The 19,653-nt window shown below is 52.4% G+C and overlaps 1 protein-coding gene across 4 annotated transcripts in view; it reads left to right on the plus strand.

Annotated features, from left to right (window-relative positions):
* SAMD11 (sterile alpha motif domain containing 11) overlaps positions 1-19,653 on the plus strand; it is an 89,598-nt gene that overhangs the window by 23,547 nt on the left and 46,398 nt on the right. For all 4 annotated transcript variants that reach the window (XM_085080232.1, XM_085080235.1, XM_085080233.1 and 1 more), the window contains 2 exons: positions 1,238-1,413; positions 6,161-6,211. In XM_085080232.1, coding sequence (XP_084936358.1) covers positions 1,238-1,413; positions 6,161-6,211 — 227 coding nt within the window. The remainder of the gene's footprint in view (positions 1-1,237; positions 1,414-6,160; positions 6,212-19,653) is intronic.

Below are 19,653 nucleotides of genomic sequence, written 5' to 3' on the forward strand. Positions count from 1 at the left end.
CTTTTGGGGACACTTGGGACACATTTTCTGTGTGCAGGAGAGGGCAGGACTGGAAAAACACCTTGGTGACAAAAAGCATTTCAGGGCAGGAGAGGCACAGTTCCCAAACTGAGTGGTTTTCCCATTTTTGTGCCACTTTTGTGCCACTTTTGTGCCACTTTTGTGCCATTTTGGTGCCATTTTGGTGCCATTTTGGTGCCATTTTGGTGCCATTTTGGTGCCACTTTTGTGCCACTTTTGTGCCACTTTTGTGCCATTTTTGTGCCACTTCGGTGCCACTTTGGTGCCATTTCTGGCTCTCTGCTCTGCTCTCCCCTGGGCTCTGCTGCTCACACTCAGCTGCTCCTGGCTGGGAGCTGCAGAAGCCACTGTGGCTCCTTGGGGTGATTCCTTCCAGATGGGCTCAGCTCATTATCACAGCGATTAGGATTGCCCTTAATGGCCACAACTGGAATTTATGGACAGAGGTAAACATCGTTTGGCTTGGTGTTTGTGGAAAGTTCTTAATTTTTTTAATTAAAGAAACATGGGCTCTCCTATCAGCGTTCCTCCCCTGCAGAGAGCCTGACTGGCTTTCCCAGGACTTCTGCCTTTTGCCAGGTTTAGTTGGAAAGCTGAAATCATGGTTTTTTTTCAGAGAAACTGTTACTATTTAAGCATTGCAGTGCATTTATTGGCTGTTTCACACACCTTTCTCCCTGTCCAGAGAACATGCACAGAGCTGTGGCCTCACTTTCCCCTGCTGTGGTTCCCATCCCAGTTCTGGGATTTTTTTTTGGCTAAAATTGCAGATTCTGTGGGGTTACGCCACTGCTCCCAGTGTGTTTTCCTGGGCTGAGAAGAACCTGCTGGATTCCCTGGGCTGCTGGCAAATTCCTCTGCATTCCCTGGGCTGCTGGCAAAGCTCTAACTGAATGTTAAAGTGGAAATATTTGGTAGGAAATACTCTGTACACAGAGATTGGTGCCTGATTTGCTGCCACCTTCCTCTGCTCTTGTTGTGGATGAGCTGCAGGCTGGGAGTGAAGGGCTGGGAGAAGTGCTTGGCTTGGTTAGAAAAGGAGGAATTGGACACAGAAATGCTGGAAAGTCCTTTGCAAAGCGAGCAAACAGGAGTTTTCTCACCCAGCAGAGCAGAGTGAGCCCTGCAGGGACTGCCAGCTTTGCAGAGGAGCTCCTTGACTCTCAGATTCCTCACCAAAATGTATTTTTTGTTCTCTTTTCCCCTCCCACCCCAGAACCGAGGCCGCCTGGCAGAGAAGAGGACAATCCCCCTGCCGCCCAGCAGGATCCCCAAGAAGGAGCTGAGCTCAGTTTTCTCCCACAGCGACAGCGAGGAGAGCGACAGGAGCAATGGCCAGCAGCCCGAGGTGAAGCAGGAGGAGGATCTCCACATCAGTATCATGAAAAGGAGGTGAGGTTCTGCCAGGGCTGCAGGCAGGCAGAGCCACAGAGGCTGGGCAGGGGGAGAGCAGCCCTGGGGAGCCCAGAGGAGTCACCTGCAGGGCTGAAATCACTGCAAATGGCACTTTGGGCTCAGGAAGAGAGGCTGGGTGGGTTTTTCAGTCTCTCCTGGTTGGGGTGAGTTGGCTCTGTGGGGCATTTGCACCCCAGGTGTTGAGGCTGAGAGCATGGACAGCTCTGGGTTTGCAGATTCTCAGGTGTGTCTCTCACTCTGCCCATTGCAGATTCTCAGTTATCTCTCACTCTCTGCCCATTGCAGATTCTCAATTGTCTCTCACTCTCTGCCCATAACAGATTATCAATTGTCTCTCACTCTCTGCCCAGTGCAGACTCTCAGTTGTCTCTCACTCTGCCCAGTGCAGATTCTCAATTGTCTCTCACTCTCTGCCCACTGCTCTGTGTCTTTGTGGCCAAAGAATTGCATGAACAGGAAATCCTCCGTGGATTTCCCGCAGCTGGCTGAAAGACAGAGGTGTGGGAATCCCAAATCCTGCCTTCTGCTCCTTGTGCTCAAACTGTGGTGTGATTTAAACTGGGGATCAGCGTTGGGGAGCAGAGGTTGGGGAGCAGCAAGGTGTGGGGTTGTGGTTTGTGGTTCCAAGTGTCAAAGAGCATCCCTGAAGTGAGGATGAAGTGGTGGAGGAACAATTTAGGTGAGGATGAAGTGGTGGAGGAACAATTTAGGTGAGGATGATCCCAGGGCTGATTTAGATCCTGTTTTTCTCAGTACTTTCATCCTGGAATTGTGAATTCCTAGAGGAAGGGGAGAAGGGACTGTGCTGAGTTAGGTCCTGCTAACTCTCACCCGGGAGGTCTCAGTGCCCACAGTGTCCAGCTGCAAAATTCCAGCTTCTCTCAGCCCTCTGAAAAACCAGGAATTTCGGAAAATCTGCGACTGCAGGCAAACAAATCCCTGAAGGCCTCAGCCTGCCATGCAGATCATCCCAACCCATCTGGGTTGTCATCTCCCCCTGATGCAGAGCAGAGCTCAGACCCCGAGACAAGCCCTATAAAACTGAGCACGGGGAGCTGCAGGCCTGTAATTGCTTTTGTGGTGTTTTATGTGTTCCTTGCCTGGCAGCAGATCAGCTGCTCCTCCTTGCCTTGGACAGCTGCTGGAGCCCTCAGAGCTCAGGGCTTGGAGCAGGGAGAGCAACCAGCTCTAAACCTGCTGTAATTACAGCCTGCCTTTATCACTGCAGCTGTCCAGGAGCTGCTCAGGGTTATCTGCTGCACATGGAGAGGTGGTTGGGGATGCTCAGGAGCCACAGAGCACAGGGAACTGTTCTAATCAGTTTTGGTGAACTGCCCTGCTTCTCCTGCCCTCTTTAATTATGCTTTTAACACTGCGAAATTACGGTGCTAGATTGTCTCATTAGGAGGGAGAACAACGTGATAATTCTATAATTGATAATGCTGAGCCCCCTCCCAGATATAAAGTGCTCTTATCTTAAATCTTTAATTACTGTAATTGCTTTGCCTTGTTTATTAGGAAATGAAGGGAAAATGTTTGGCAGTTCTCAGGCAGTGATCCCCCAGCTCTGCTCTCAGCAGCTCTCAGTTTTTTCTCAGATTTCAGCTGCCTGGAGATCTCCCTCCTTCCCAACTCTCCCTGCAGGCAGCAGTTGTGTTGCCTGAATCCCCCAGGTCTGGCTGAGCTGCCCTGACTCTGCTGAGGATGTTTCTCTGGCTGTGAACATCATTTTTGCTGTTTGGGGAAAAGGATGGTGTTGGACATTTCTGTATCAGTGCCACCTGCACAGCTATTTTAGTCAAAATAATCCTGGAGCAGCGAGCACAGAGCAGAATTTGGGTGGAAACTTTGCCTTCAGGAGAAGAAAAACTTTTTGCTTTCTCACAGTTCATTCCCTGAGCTGCCTCTCCCCAGCAAGCTGGGGTAAGTTAGGCCAGGCTTGGCTTTGTTGCTGCCCTCTGGATTATCCCAGACACCAAACAAGACAAGGGGTGGCATCACCATCCCTGGAGGTGCCCAAAAACCTCCTGGCTGTGGCACGTGGGGATGTGGTTTGGTGCTGAGCGTGGCAGTGCTGGATTAGAAATCGGACTGGATGAGTTCAGAGAGCTTTTCCAACCTTAATTGTTCCGTAATTCCGAATTAGAGGCTACAAATTCCATTGCTGTGCAGTAGTTTGGGAAGCTTTAACTCCCTCAGCCTCCCGGGGAGATTCCACCCAGCGCTGATGATGCATTACCTCAGCCTGGCAGCTTTTCCACCCCAAAGAGGTGCAAACTGCCTCTCAGGATCTCCAGGATGTCAGAATCCCAGGAATCTCCAGCCAACGGAAAGCTCAGCTTTACCAGCAAGGTCCTCACATGCTGCTGGAATTAAGCCCAGCATTGTCTTGTGGGTTGATGAGTTTAATTCCGATTTTAGAGACTGGCCTCTTGCATTGGTGTGGGAGGGAGGAATGCAGTGAGAGCATCGGAGATCGAGCAGGGTGGGGCAGGAGCAGCTCTGGCCAAACCCCAGGGCAGTGGGGCTGAGGGTGGGAGTGAAGATCCTTCCTTCCTTCCTTCCTTCCTTCCTTCCTTCCTTCCTTCCTTCCTTCCTTCCTTCCTTCCTTCCTTCCTTCCTTCCTTCCTTCCTTCCTTCCTTCCTTCCTTCCTTCCTTCCTTCTTCCTTCCTTCCTTCCTTCCTTCCTTCCTTCCTTCCTTCCTTCCTTCCTTCCTCCTTCCTTCCTTCTTCTTCCTTCCTTCCTTCCTTCCTTCCTTCCTTCCTTCCTTCCTTCCTTCCTTCCTTCCTTCCTTCCTTCCTTCCTTCCTTCCTTCCTTCCTTCCTTCCTTCCTTCCTTCCTTCCTTCCTTCCTTCCTTCCTTCCTTCCTTCCTTCCTTCCTTCCTTCCTTCCTTCCTTCTTCCTTCCTTCCTTCCTTCCTTCCTTCCTTCCTTCCTTCCTTCCTTCCTTCCTTCCTTCCTTCCTTCCTTCCTTCCTTCCTTCCTTCCTTCCTTCCTTCCTTCCTTCCCTTCCTTCCTTCCTTCCTTCCTTCCTTCCTCCCTCCCTCCCTCCCTCCCTCCCTCCTCCCTCCCTCCCTCCCTCTCCCTTTATTTTCCACTTCTCTCCCCCATTTTCTCTGCTCCATCCACCCCTCAATAACAGTCACTGTACTCAATAAATGGATTAAAGGTCTCTCAGGGAAGCAGAGGCTGAACTGTCCAGAGTGCTGGGAAGGTGTCATTGACCTGATGAGGATGTGGATTTGAGGGGAAGAGAGAGGGGAAATGGCCTCTCACATCCCAGGGATGCTGCAGGATAAAATATCACAAACAGCCAGAAATCCCTTCTTGCCCGGGAAGGAGCTGTGAGAGCAGCAAGGAAGGTGAAGTGTGAGAATGAAAGGAAATGAGATCTTGACCCACAAGTGCTCTTGGCAGCTTTCCCCATCTCGTGGTGTCTGACAGCTCTCCTGATCTCCTCCTGTCTGACCTGCAGCAGCAATTCTGTGCTGGAGAACAGCCCTGATGCCCCAAATCCCAAACCCCAGCCTCTTGCTGCTGCTGCCTTTTGTGCCCAGGGAGAGGCAGGAGGAGCTGCAGGGCTCTGCCAGGTGTGCAGGGATGCAGGGCTGCTCCAGATGTGCAGAGCTGCTCCAGATGTGCAGGGCTGCTCCAGATGTGCAGGGATGCAGGGCTCCTCCAGATGTGCAGGGATGCTCCAGATGTGCAGGAATCCCTCTGGCTTTGGTGCTCCCTGCAGCTGCAGGAGGGGCTCTGAGCCCCAGGCAGGAGGCAGCAGAGCCAGCAGGGATTCCCTGGCAGCACTGGGAGCTGTGGGACAGGAGCTGTGGGACAGGAGCTGTGGCCCTGCCTGTCACAGGTCACCATCCATCACGGTGACACCGAGGGGACAGCCCTGCACGGAGGTCAGGCCCTGCCTCAGCCTCAGCCTGCTGGGGAGAACAAAAATCCATCAAAACCCCAAACCCCCCTGGCTGCTCTGCCTTCATTTAGGAGATTGTTCATCCCCACTGTGCTCCTCCTGCCTGTCACAGGCAGGGTGACAGAACTCTCCAAATTCATTTCCGAGGTGGGAAATCGCTGATGATTTATTTACAGCCGGGGAGGGAACGTGGCACAGACAGGTTTGGGGTTCTGCCTGAAATGTCAGTGCTGAGCTCCTTCTGCCTCCTCTGGACAGGGCCTGGGAGGTGGGAAAATGCCCTGGGAGGTGGGAAAATGCCCTGGGAGCCCTGCAGAGCTCAGGGAGACTGGGTGGAGCAGGAGAGGCTCTGGATGGAGCAGGAGAGGCTCTGGATGGAGCAGGAGAGGCTCTGGATGGAGCAGGAGAGGCTCTGGATGGAACAAAGGAAGGATTTCAGAGTCCTGAGCAGCTCCAGGGTCCTGCTGTGGATTCAGAACTCCGAGGAGGGGCTGGATGAGGCAGGGATTGGGGCTGGAAAAGGCAGGATTTTGGGCTGGAAAAGGCAGGATTTGGGGCTGGAAAAGGCAGGATTTGGGGCTGGAAAAGGCAGGATTTGGGGCTGGAAGAGGCAGGATTTGGGGCTGGAAGAGGCAGGATTTGGGGCTGGAAAATGCAGGATTTTGGGCTGGATGAGGCAGGGATTTGAGCTGGAACAGGCAGGGATTGGGGCTGACGGCCCTGGGGGCTCCAAGGGGAGCAGATCCCTCTCAGAGTGGAGGAGCTGAGCGATGCCAATGACCTCTCTCTGTTTGTTGACAGGATCCACACCCACTGGGATTTAAACATCTCCTTCCGAGAGACCTCTTGCAGGTACCAAAGTGGGGAATCCTCTCTGTCCGGTAGGCTGAGAGTTTATGATTTGTTCCTGGATGCTGCTGGGTGGAAATGAATATTTTCCAATGCTGGGGTGCTTTTTCTTCTTCCCTTTTCCCTCATTCTGCCCTTCCCACTTATCCTCTCTTTTGGGTTTATTTTGGGGGAAGTTGTGGGGGAAACAGTCTGTTTTATGTTGGAAGAGAGAATTGATTAGACTTATAAAGAAAGACTCATAAAGCCCATTTTTTATATGCTTACTGTGGTCCTAAGAAGGTGGAAATTTCTAAATTTGAGATCTCCAGGTGCAAATATGGATTTTTTTCTGTGACCTCTGGGTCAGTTGATGTCCTGTTTGTGGTGTTTTATCTTCATGTGTTGCCAGCAGTCACAAACCTTCCCAATCCTGCAGAAACACAGCTTTTGCACTAAAAATCGGGATTTTTGAAAGGTCTGTTTTATACTGAATTGCCAGATCAGGATGCAGATTTCCAGAATGTTGATTCTAGAAATCAGGATGTTGGTTTGTAGAGAACTGCTGGTTTTCTAGGATGAGAACAATAAATCTGGGCAGCTGTGGAGGAGAAAGCAGGATTTGCTCCATGGGATCTGCTGGGGAAGAGCAGCCCAGGGAGAGCTTTGTGTTTCGCTAAAAGGTGTTGTGATGTTTGGTGTGAACCTCTTCAGTCAGAGCTGTGGAAATTCAGTGGAAATTCAGTGGAAATTCAGTGGAAATTCAGTGGAAATTCAGTGGAAATTCAGTGGAAATTCAGTGGAAATTCAGTGGAAATTCAGTGGAAATTCAGTGGAAATTCAGTGGAAATTCAGTGGAAATTCTGTGGAAATTCTGTGGAAGTTCAGCTAGCACTGGTGGAGCAGAGGACCTTGTGCTTGTCTTTAATTGAGCACTGGAGTGGGAATTAAACCTTCCTGGGGAATGAAGGTGGGAAATCCATCTGGACTCACTCTCCAGTAGGGAACAGTGAGTGCAGAGCAATTCTCTGCTGTTCAACCAAGCACAGATTTTCCCTGAACCGCAAACCCCACAATTCCTAAAATTCCCACCACTAAGAGCACAAAATCCACCCCACAGTGAGCACCCAGAGCCAGTGCAGCACTCACAAAAACAGGTTTCTCACAAAACCTCTGGATTGTTGCTCTAAGCTTTTGGGACTCTCCAACACAAAAGGATGGATTCCTTCCAGGCAGACTCTTTCATGACAAATTTCAGCCCAGAGCAGAGTTTTATGGCTGAGTTATAAACTCCTAAAAGGCAGAGGTTTGGGCTGGAAGTGCTGACAGAACCCTAATTAATGGCCCTGTGAGCAATGATTCTGCACAATGGCAGCTGAGGGTGCCAACACCTCTGGAAATTAGAATTCCTAGCCTAAAAAAAAAAAAATTCTGAACTTGTAGTGCACAGAATAAAATAATGGTCTGATTTTTATGTCAAATACACTTCCTGGGCTTCCTCAACTTGACTGTTCCCCTCTGTTCAGCTCTGTCCTGGAAGAACCAGCAGTAATTCCCCTTAGGAACAGAAATTTTGCTTTTCTTGATTAGTCCAGCTGTCAGAAACGGAGGGAGATGAAAAATACCTGAGAAATGAGGTGGGAGAAGCACAGGAAAGGGGGAAATTCAGTGATTTGGAAAGGAGAGGAGGGAGGATTGAAAAGCAGCTGCTGGTGGAGGGGTCAAGGCTGCTGCTGACTCAGCACAAAGCTCTGCTGTGACACAGGGGACATTACCGAGTGCCACAGCATCCTGCTGCCCTGCCCTGCCCTGCCCTGCCCTGCCAGGATTGATGGAGGATGCCTTCGGGGTGGATTTGTATTTTTTTCTTTCTCCTCAAAGCTTTTGCCTTCAATCCCCGAGCTCTGGAATGGGGATTGCAAGGTCAGAGGGAGTTTTTAGCACTGCAGGCTGAAGGAGAGCTCTGAGCAGAGCTGGGTGGGTCAGGAGAGCCCTGGAGCCCCAGAGGGACCAGAGTGTCCCCAGGGGGACCAAGAATGTCCCCTCTGCCAGTCCCTGTGCCCTGCTGGAGAGCTGCTGCTGAGCTGAGGTGTGTTTTGGGGTCAGAACAAGCCAGGGCAGAGCAGACTGGGGAGATCCAGCTGTGGGAGCTGCAGAGATTTCCACAACTCCTGCTCGCCCTGGGGGACAATTTTAAGGTGATTCTTGGCTCTGTGGAGGTCTTTAGAAGTCTCCAGTGAGATCCCAGAGATGTTTCAGCCATGGATGGCACTGGGGGGAAACTGAGGAGATTTATTTAATTCACATCAGGCTGAGTTCAGCTCCTCCAGAGCATTGCTGCCTTTGGGGAAAAAACTGTTTGGGGAAATAATCCTCATCCTGGGGATACCCAGAGAGCTGGGAACAGGATGGGAACCATTTTGGGGGACAAAATCCTGCCAGGGGGAGCCTTCCCAGGGCTTTGGGGCTGTTTGTCCATCCAGCCTGTTGGATTTCACACACTGGTGAATTATGTAAATTCACACCACAGGTGAATTATGTCAATAAATCTCAATTTTGGGGGAGCAAAGTGGGTAGAGAGGAGCAGGAATGTTCTGGAAAACAGCTGGGAAAGGTCAGCCTTGGTTGTTGAGCTCCTCCCAGGCTGCTGGCAGGACATTCCCTTGGGAATGGCATTTTTAGGGATCAGGCACAGCAGAGACACCTGAATTTCTTCTCCCTCTCCTGCAGAGATAAGGCCAAACAAGGAGAAAATTCGGAGTGCTGAAAAGTATTCCTCGATGTGAATTAATTATGTCATCATCATTTCATTAGCAGCACTTTCTGCTCTTCATTCACTGCCAGGAGGATTTGTTTGGTAGGGAAAGGGAACCATTTATGGACTAGCAGAGATTCAAATGGGAATGGGGAATGGGGAATAAACAGCTTTGAGCTCTCATTTTCCAGCTAGAAAGATAAAATTATATTTGAAGTAAAGGTGAGAAAAGCTACCAGAAAAGAGGGGAAGTTTATTGGGGTAATTCTGGTCATGTTTATCCTCAGTGTGTTGTCATCTCTGGTATGTCTGGAGGGGCTGTAATGGGCTTTTTGTAGGATATCCTAAAGGATTTTGGATACACTGAGCATCTGAAGGCATCTCAAGGCCTCTGAGTGTTGCTGAGACACAGCCAGGCTTGGGTGCAAATTGGGGAGGAATTCCTGAGACCTTTGAGCTCCCAAACCATCCAGGAAAGAGTCACATCCACCTCCCTGAGATCCAAACTCCAAGGGTGTGGAGCAGGAGATTGCCTGAGCTGCCTGCTCACCCCTGTGGGGCTGGGATGGTTGGGATGAGATTGGGATGCAATTGGGATTGGGATGTGTTTGGGATGTTTTTGGGATGTGATTGTGTTTGGGATGGTTGGGATGTGATTGGGATGGTTGGGATGAGATTGGGATGAGTTTGGGTTGTGTTTGGGATGTGATTGTGATTGGGATGGTTGGGATGTGTTTGGGATGTTTTTGGGATGTGATTGTGTTTGGGATGTGATTGTGTTTGGGATGGTTGGGATGTGATTGGGATGAGTTTGGGTTGTGTTTGGGATGTGATTGTGATTGGGATGAGTTTGGAATGAGTTTGGGATGTTTTTGGGATGTGATTATGTTTGGGATGGTTGGGATGTGGTTGGGATGAGTTTGGGATGTGATTGTGTTTGGGATGTGATTGTGTTTGGGATGTGATTGTGATTGGGATGAGTTTGGAATCAGTTTGGGATGTGTCTGGGATGTATTTGGGATGTTTTTGGGATGTGTTTGGGATGTGATTGTGATTGGGATAGTTGGGATGCGATTGGGATGCGTTTGGGACGTTTTTGGGATGAGGTTGGGATGAGGTTGGGATGAGTGAGTTTGGGACATTTTTGGGACGTGTTTGGGGTGTGATTGTGATTGGGATGTGTTTGGGATGCGTTTGGGAAGTTTTTGGGATGAGTCTGGGATTTTTTTGGGATGAGTTTGGGATCCGATTGGGACGAGGTTGGGATGAGTTCGGGATGAGTGAGTTTGGGATGTGTTTGGGATGTGATTGTGTTTGGGATGGTTGGGATGTGTTTGGGATGTGATTGTGTTTGGGATGTTTTTGGGATGAGTCTGGGATGTCCTGAACCCCTCAGGGATGGAAGAACTCCTGTTGATCCTCACCTCCCTCCTGCCCAGCTCCCAGTTAAAGCTGCTTAGCCCAGGATTTCAATATTTCATCAGCTCCAGGCGGGAGGCTTAATGAGCGCAGAAAATGAGCAAATTTGGGATATTTAAAGAGCCTTCATCTTCACCAGGCCCAGCAGCTGTGCCAGCCTCATTTTCCTGCCACTGGCTGAGCAAAACATCTGTTTGTGAGTCCCTGACAAGTCCCAAACTTCAGGGATCTCTCTCCTCCCCACCTCAGTGTGCTGTAATTCCATTTTTTATTTATTTATGGGCTTGCAGAGAGCTGAATGACAAAGCAGGATCACAGTAAAAACATCTTCATACTTATTTCCACCTTATTTTGGAGTTGCCAGCCCTACTGATCATTTTTATGAACTGTCATGAGCATTAATGAAATTTTATGGGCATTTTGCTTGGGACATTGCAGGATGATTAATTTGTTTTTTCAGGCTCAGCCTGCAGGGAGATTTAGGGCTGTGTTGCCCATGGGTTGGGTTGGGATTTTCAGATTTCTCTGCTCCCTCCAGCTGGGAGAATTTGTTTATTCCTCCCTGCTCTTTTGCTTTCCCTCATTTCTCTCCCTTTTTCCTGTGTCTGGTGGGTGATATTAATGAGGAGGTGGAGATCCCTGGGAGGCAGAGGGATGTTGCTGAATATTTTCTGTTAAATTCATTTCTGAGGAGGACAGGGAGTGACCCAGAGGGTTTTTTACCAGAAGGTGAAATTTTAAAAGTTATCCAAAAGGCTGAGCAATAAAATGATAACCAGAGGTGGCCAAGGGGTGAGGAGCAGCTGTTCCTTGAGCTTTGGCTGCTGGATTCTGTCTGGAGCACAAAATTCCCGTGGGGAGCAGCTGACTCATGTGGCAGTGGGAATTTCCATGGATTTAATGGAATTTCCATGGATTTAATGGAATTTCCATGGATTTCATGGAATTTCCATGGATTTCATGAATTTCCATTGATTTCATGAATTTCCATGGATTTCATGGGATTTCCATGGATTTCGTGGAATTCCATGGATTTCATGGAATTCCATGGATCCCAGCAGGTGCCAGGCTGGATTCCTGGTGCCAGGGACTCTCTGCCCTGGGCTGGATATGGGAGGAGGACAAACCCCAGTGGGATCGTGCAGCAAACAGGAGTTGGGGTGGTTTGGGAGGTGTGGAGAGGCAGCCAGCAGAAAATGGGGAAAACTGCCTTTTGCAGAGTGAAGTGACAGATCTGAGGGTGGGAAGGGATGGGGAGAGGTGTGGAGGAGAAGAACCCCTGTGATCCTCAGAGCTGCTCATCCCTGCTGGGTGAGCCTGGCTGGGACAGAGGGGACAGAGCTGGCAGTGGGGTCACAGGGCCAGCAGTGGGGTCACAGGGCCAGCAATAGGGTCACAGCACAGCAATGGGGTCACAGCACAGCAATGGGGTCACAGCACTGGCAGTGGGGTCACAGCACCTTTGAGCACCTGGAACAGCTCCTAGGCTGGCAGTGGGGTCACAGCACAGCAATAGGGTCACAGACCCAGCAATGGGGTCACAGCACCCTTGGGCACCAGAACAGCCCCTGGGCTGACAGTAGGGTCACAGCACTGGCAATAGGGTCACAGCACTGGCAATAGGGTCACAGCACTGGCAATGGGGTCACAGCACTGGCAATAGGGTCACAGCACTGGCAATGGGGTCACAGCACTGGCAATGGGGTCACAGCACAGCAGTGGGGTCACAGCACAGCAATGGGGTCACAGCACTGGCAGTAGGGTCACAGCACTGGCAGTAGGGTCACAGCACTGGCAGTAGGGTCACAGCACTGGTAATAGGGTCACAGCACAGCAATGGGGTCACAGCACTGGCAATGGGGTCACAGCACAGCAATAGGGTCACAGCACAGCAATGGGGTCACTCACAGTCCCCTCAGGCACCAGAGCAGTCCCAGGCTCCCCTCCCACCCCCCTCAGTCCCCTGAGCTCCCAATCCCTGACCCCAATCCTGCCCTGATCCGGGATGCTGCGGGGTTTGGAGCTCTGGGCAAGGTGAGCAGCAGGAGCAGCTGAGCTCTCAGCTTCCCCAGCTTTCCCTGAGCCACATCCCTGCCTTTCCTGCTGACTCAGTGACGCTGGCCTTACTGCTGGGCTCAGTGACACTGACCTTGCCTGCCTGCTCAGGGACCTCAGGGCCACCCCAGGGCACAGCAGACGTGCTGAGGAGAAAGTTGTTCTGCAGAATTTCTCCCCCCAGGGTGACTCTTGGCTCAGCTGGGCTGCAGGGTGGTTAATCCTTCACTGGTTTGGTGCTCTGGGTGTGCTGGGGGGACTCAGAGCTCGGGAAATTTATTTTATTTTTGCATTTGGTTAGGAAGGTTTGTGTTCTAGCGAGGAAGAGGCTGAGAGGATTCATCAGTTTCTGGGGATAAATGTTATTTTATTCGCAGAGCACTGGGTTTGGTGTGGTCAGGGTTGGGGTTGGGGAGGAATCTGTTCATTGCTGCTCAGCAGAGCCTCAACTCACAGGATTTCTCCCCCATTAGCTGGGAGCACCAGGGGCTGGTTTTCTGACAGCTGCTGTGCAGGAGGTCAGGGCAGGGAGATAGCAGAGCTCCTTCTGGGGCTCAGAAATCAATGTTACTGTGATTAAACAGCCCAGGGAGGCTGGGCAGTGCAGGTGAAGGGAAAACAGGGATATTGGTGGCATTTGGTGTGGGAGCTGTGCAGGAACTGCTCTGGCAAACCTTGTAAACCCCCAGATCCACCAGGCAGGGTTTTCTCCAGGGGCTGAACTGGAGTGCTGATGTTTGTTTAGAAATCAGTTATTATTTTTTAAAAAATATTAACCAGAAAATCAGAGCACCTCGGAGTGCCTGCTCTGCTCAGTGGTGTTACATAAGGCTGTTCCTCGGGGCTGGAATGATGCAACAGCGTTTATGGACCAATCTGGGTTCTCCCTTTAATGGCTTCCATAAAAAGCTCATTATTCCCTTCCCAGCCCGGAGTGATTTACATCCCTGCTGGCCCTGCTGGGCTCACTTCGGGCAGATCTGAGCTTCACATCCTTGTGATTCTTTGTGAGCTCCTCGAGGCTGGAAAAACCCTCTGAGGTCATCAAAGCCACCCTGACCCAGCCCTGCCGAGGCCACCGCTGTCCCCTGTCACATCCCCAGGGACACTGCTCCTGGCAGCAGCAATTTGGGATTTTTTTGCTGAGCAGATCAGCAGAGAAGGGAAAATCCCTTGTGTTTCTGCAGATTTTGGGGATTTTCTCATCTCCTTGGAGCTCCTCTGCCACTCCTGGTGGCTCAGCCTGGCCAGGCTAGGTGGAGCACAGAGTTGGGGAGGGAAATCCCTGCAGAGTGAACAACCTGAACAATCTGAAAAATCAGAATAATCTGCCAGCTGAGCCAGAAACACATCCTGGAAGCAAACCTGGCTCCCCTGCCCTGCCCTGGTCACTGCCCTCCTGTCTTCCCCCCTGCCAGCCCTGCCAGTCCTCCTTTTGCATATTGGATTTTTTCTTTCTTTATTGTAGGGAGGGGCAGAGGGTCGGGACAGTTTTATGGCTGCTGTATTGATCAGTAAAATTTAATATAATCCCTGCACTTACTGCGTGATCGTTAAGGGGATGGAGAGCCGGTGAAACGAATTTTAAAAGAAATATTTTTCCATTTTATTTCCTCCCCGTTTTCCTTCCTGAGCATCTCTTCCACCCTCCTGCTCTGCATCCCTTCAGAGATTTTCAGCTGTGTTTTCCCAGCTTTCCTTTGATTTGATTAAGTGTTGGGAAAAGAGTTACTCAGCCTGGTGTGCTGCTGGACTCATTTCCCATTCCCTGCAGCTCCTGGGTCTGTGGGATTTTGTTCTGCTGGTTTAGGATTGGTTTGATCCCAGCTCTCCCCAGGTGGGCTCTGGTGGGTGATGCTCAAGCCATGGACATCCCAGTGGGGTCTGGCAGGGAAATGGAGCAGGAAAATGACAATTGGAGCTCAGCTGATGCAGAATTCCCAAACTGGAGCAGGAAAATGACAATTTGAGCTCAGCTGATGCAGAATTCCCAAACTGGAGCAGGAAAATGACAATTGGAGCTCAGCTGATGCAGAATTCCCAAACTGGAGCAGGAAAATGACAATTTGGGCTCAGTTGATGCAGAATTCCCAATCTGGAGCAGCTTTCTGTGGGAGCTGCTGAGCAGAGCTGCCCCGTGGGTGGAACAGCTCAGCACAGGGACTGACTGAGCTTTCCCTGCCTGCCGGGAGGCTCTGGGTGACCTTGCAGCTCCAGCAGGGTTTCCAGGGGAATCTCTGGAGGTTCCTGCAGGTTCCCTTCACCCCTGGAGTGAGGTTAGTGCTGCACTGCCTCCCCGCTGGGCAGAGCTGAAGCAAACTGCCACGATCGGGAATTATTTAAATTTGAAATTATTTAAATTTTGCCCAAATTGTCTCCTTCCCCCTGCCTGTCCTCCGTGCCATCGCTGCTGGCAGTCGCTGGGAGCCACCAGAGCCTGCGGGCGCCGCGCTGCCTGGGCTCTGCAGAGCCTGACACTGATTGATATTTCGGTTAATTGTCTCCAGCCATTAGGCTGCTCGTCCTTCTGCTCGTTAAAGATGCAGTTGCTGCTAATGTCTGTAAATGAAACACATTTGGAAGGCGTTGCTGCGCGGCTGGCTCTGGCTGAGAGCTGCCACCTCCCCGTGTGACCCTCGGGGACATCTGTCAGCACCTCTGTGCCCAGCCTGGCTCCCGAAGGGCCTGAGGGGACTGTCCCTGTGTGTGACATCCCCTCCCGATGGCACTGCATCCCACTGTGCTGCCAGCAGCTCGGAGGGGCTGCGTGAGGGTCTGAGGGTCCAGCAGAGGGACAAGGGAGGGACTGGAGTGAGGGTCCAGCAGAGGGACAGGGACAAGGGAGGGACTGGAGTGAGGGTCCAGCAGGAGGAACAGGGACAAGGGAGGACCAGAAGGAGCCTTAGAGCTGCTGGCTTTGGTCATGGCCAGTCAGGGCTCCTGGTGCACATGCTGCTCCCAAAAAGATGGCTGTTTCCATCCCGTGGCCACCCCTTGTCCACCCCTTGTCCACCCCTTGTCCACCCCTTGGCCACCCCTTGGCCATCCCTTGGCCATCCCTTGGCCATCCCCAGTCCATGCTCTCCCACAGCTGGAATCACCCCAGTGTCCATCCCCGCAGGTCCCCAGACCATTCCTCCCCAAACTGGGCGTTGCCATGGTGACCCACAGCCCCGCAGGACGCTCTGTGTCTCCTCGCTGACCTTTCAGGAGCTCTGTGTGTCTCTCTCTCTCTAATCCGGTTTTTCCAATATCATCCTGTGGCTCAGCCTTTAATCAGCTGGGGTGTGCCTGAGGCCGGGCAGGGCTGGGGCTGCTGCAGGGCACCGTGTGGGGCTGGGGCTGCTGCAGGGCACCGTGTGGGGCTGCTGCAGGGCACCGTGTGGGGCTCAGACTGCTGCAGGGCACCGTGTGGGGCTAGAGCTGCTGCAGGGCACCGTGTGGGGCTCAGACTGCTGCAGGGCACTGTGTGGGGCTAGAGCTGCTGCAGGGCACCGTGTGGGGCTCAGGCTGTGCTGCAGGGCACCGTGTGGGGCTGGGGCTGCTGCAGGGCACCGTGTGGGGCTAGAGCTGCTGCAGGGCACCGTGTGGGGCTCAGACTGCTGCAGGGCACCGTGTGGGGCTCAGGCCCTGCTGCAGGGCACCGTGTGGGGCTAGAGCTGCTGCAGGGCACCGTGTGGGGCTCAGACCGTGCTGCAGGGCACTGTGTGGGGCTAGAGCTGCTGCAGGGCACCGTGTGGGGCTCAGGCCCTGCTGCAGGGCACCATGTGGGGCTCAGACTGCTGCAGGGCACCGTGTGGGGCTCAGACTGCTGCAGGGCACCGTGTGGGGCTCAGACTGCTGCAGGGCACTGTGTGGGGCTGGGGCTGTGCTGCAGGGCACCCTGTGGGGCTCAGACCCTGCTGCAGGGCACCGTGTGGGGCTAGAGCTGCTGCAGGGCACCGTGTGGGGCTCAGACCCTGCTGCAGGGCACCGTGTGGGGCTCAGACTGCTGCAGGGCACCGTGTGGGGCTGGAGCTGCTGCAGGGCACCGTGTGGGGCTCAGACTGTGCTGCAGGGCACCGTGTGGGACTGCTGCAGGGCACCCTGTGGGGCTGGGGCTGCTGCAGGGCACCGTGTGGGGCTCAGGTTGTGCTGCAGGGCACCGTGTGGGGCTCAGACTGTGCTGCAGGGCACCGTGTGGGACTGCTGCAGGGCACCCTGTGGGGCTCAGACTGCTGCAGGGCACCGTGTGGGGCTCAGACCCTGCTGCAGGGCACCGTGTGGGGCTCAGACCCTGCTGCAGGGCACTGTGTGGGGCTCAGACCCTGCTCAGCCCGGGGATGTCCTGCTGGGGCTGCAGAGCTCCCAGGGAATCACTGCCCACAGCAGGGAATCCTCTGCAAGGCGAGGACTGCGATGTCGTTGTTGAGTTGCTAGCAGAGTAAGAAGACCCGGGTTCAAAGTGTGGCATCCAGAAGAAGATTTTATTATTTAATTCCATCTTATGTAGACTTTTCAAAGGTCACCCGGATTGGTCAGTCAGAAACCTCCCCCTAGGCCTGACTGGCCAGGCCTGAACTGTCCACATCCCGAGAAACTGTTTTTAATAACATCCAAACTTCATCTTTGTTTATAAAGCACAGGAAAAAGAGAGGAAAAAGTTCTGTGGAAAGGTCTGTGCTAGCCACAGTGCAATCCCCTCCATGTGGATCCTTCTGGAATTGGGCTTTGCTGGGATCCCCAAGGGACATCCTGGATGTCCTGCAGGCTGAGTGTTCCTCTGCCTGTTTGTCCCCTGCAGGATGGGCTCAGATCATGCTGGTCAGGTGTATTTTCCAGGAGGTGGGAACACAATTCCGGAGATGACAGTTGGGAGTGGAGAATTGTGGAGTGTTTGGTTTGGAAAGGACCTTAAAGGTCATCCAGTTCCACCCCAAAGCTGGGCAGGGCAGTGCCTGCTGTCCTGCTGGAGCACACAGCATTGCAGCTGCAGGGCTGCAGTGGTGGTGAGTGTGCAAAAAAATACAAATTCTGGAATTTGCTGTGAGCTGGCAGAGCCTTTCTGCCCACCCAGAGCACAGGGAGAGCCTGGAGAGCTGAGAATCCACAGTTAAAGTTCACTAAACAGCCCCGGGATGAGAGCAGAGGGTTGGACTTTGCTCTGCAGGTTCACAGGAATCTCCTGCAGGAATTTCCCAGGTCTGACCTCAGGCAGGGCTGTCCCTTGCTGGAGTCCATGCAGGGACAGGATGGGACTGTGGGGCTTTGCTGGGCAGCCTGGCCACCCAAAAAATGCTGAAATCCTTCAGCTATGCAGAAAGAGATCTCCATTTTTCATAAATGGTTACCATTAGATTCCCTTTTCTCCTACCGGGGCTGAGCCCCAGCTCTGCTCCAGCTCTCCTCGTGCCAGAGGAGCTCAGAATTCCAAGGCCAAGGAGCAGCTGGATGTGGTGAAAGCTGTCTCAGCCTCTTTGCCTCATCTCGAGTCTTCCCTTTCCTCTCAGTGTCGCCTTGGGGTTCAGTTTGCCTTCCAGCCAAGTGGTGTTTTCCCGGAATTCTGTCTGATTCCATGGTAAATGGAGTGGAGTTCAGAGCCTGGAGTGTCTGCTCTGGGGAGCTGGGACTCACTGGTGCACCTTTGCACAATGATTTTAACTTTAAACCCATAGAAAACCTCCTACAAGCACAAGATTTTGGGGGAAATAAAACACCACTCGTGGCGTGGTGATGTTTCCCTCCACGGAGAGCTCCCGGGTTTTGTTCCCACCGGATATTTCCCAGCGCTCTGCACTCCCTGGGTTTTGAGGAGCTGCTCCAGAGGGAGGGAATCTCATTTTCCCGGCGGATAAAACAATCCCTCCTCGTGTTTACACACCAGCCCCGCTCCGGGCTCGATTGGGATGCAAGGCGCTGCGCGAATGCAAAGATGTAATTATCGCATTTTTCTCTTCCCACTCGCTGCCTCTCTCCCCTGCTCTCCTGGCTCCTCTCCTCCGCCCTTTCCGGGCCTTGTGCTGATGGCAGCGTTTATCTGCATTTGTCCTCTGTCCCTGACAGCCACTTATTGATTGGCATGATTAAAAAGAACTGATAATCACTTCACATTAATCCCGCAAATGACTTAAGACACCAAAATATTTGCATAATGCATCTTAAAGGTGGCAGCTAAAAGAGGATAAAGCCCAAAACTGCTTGGCACAGGAGAAATTGGGCTTCCCACTCACCTGTGGGCTTGCTTGAGTGATGAGCCTCGTGCTGGCATAAGGAGGAGCCTGGAGTGATTTGGGGGAGGAGAACGCGATGGGAAAAGCTGGGAGGATTTGGGATTTGAGCATCGCGGGGATGGGGTGATCCCGGCGGGAACGGGGCAGCGAGAGGCTGTTTGTGTCTCGTCTGCAGCCTCCTGGGGAAATCTGCAGCCAGACGCCCTGCTGAAAGTCCCTAAAGACTTTCTGTCACAACCTGATCAGATTAGCAGCGAGCTAGACGCAGATTAGCCGCTGTGCAGCCCCGGGATGGGCGCTGGGATCTGCTGGGATGGACAGGGGGAGCAGCTGGGGCAGGATCAGGGGTGTTTAGAGGCAGATCAGTGTCGGTAATTCTGCAGATAATGCACCCTCCGGGCTGCCAGGTGAGGACAGAGCCGGGCAGGCAGGGAGGGAGGGCAGTGCTGCTCCTTTGGGGATTTTCTCCAGTGTCCCTGGCTGTCATTGTCCCTTTGGGGAGAGGAATAACCCCGTTAGCTCTGGGCAGCCCCTTGTGCTGCAGGGCGAGGATTCAGCATCTCCTGCAGACCAAGGGAGACATCCCAGCACTGCCAGCTGTGGGTTTCACCTTTTTCTTCCTCCTCCTCACTCTCTGGAGAGCATTTCTTCAGAGATACTTTTGGTTTGCCAGCAGAAGCATTCACCACTGAGCTGCAGTGTCTGCTACAGCGAAGTGGGGTTTGTGTTCTCCCTCTCAGGAAAAAAAATACAGAAAAAACCACTAAACCAGCCTAGTTAGCAGCAATCTGATGCAAGGAGAAGAGGAAAAAAAATTATAGCAAAAAGGACTAAACCAGCCTAGTTAGCAGCAATCTGAATGCAAGGAGAACAGGAAGGAAAATACAGCAAAAAGGACTAAAACAACCTAGTTAGCAGCAATCTGATGCAAGGAGAACAGGGAAATAAAATATAGCAAAAAAACCCTAAACCAGCCTGGTTAGCAGCAATCTGATGCAAGGAGAACAGGGAAACAAAAAAAAAGCAAA

The sequence above is a fragment of the Lichenostomus cassidix genome, chromosome 21, assembly GCF_008360975.1.
Source record: "Lichenostomus cassidix isolate B80296 chromosome 21, HeHo_3.0, whole genome shotgun sequence".
Taxonomy (NCBI): Eukaryota; Metazoa; Chordata; class Aves; order Passeriformes; family Meliphagidae; genus Lichenostomus; species Lichenostomus cassidix.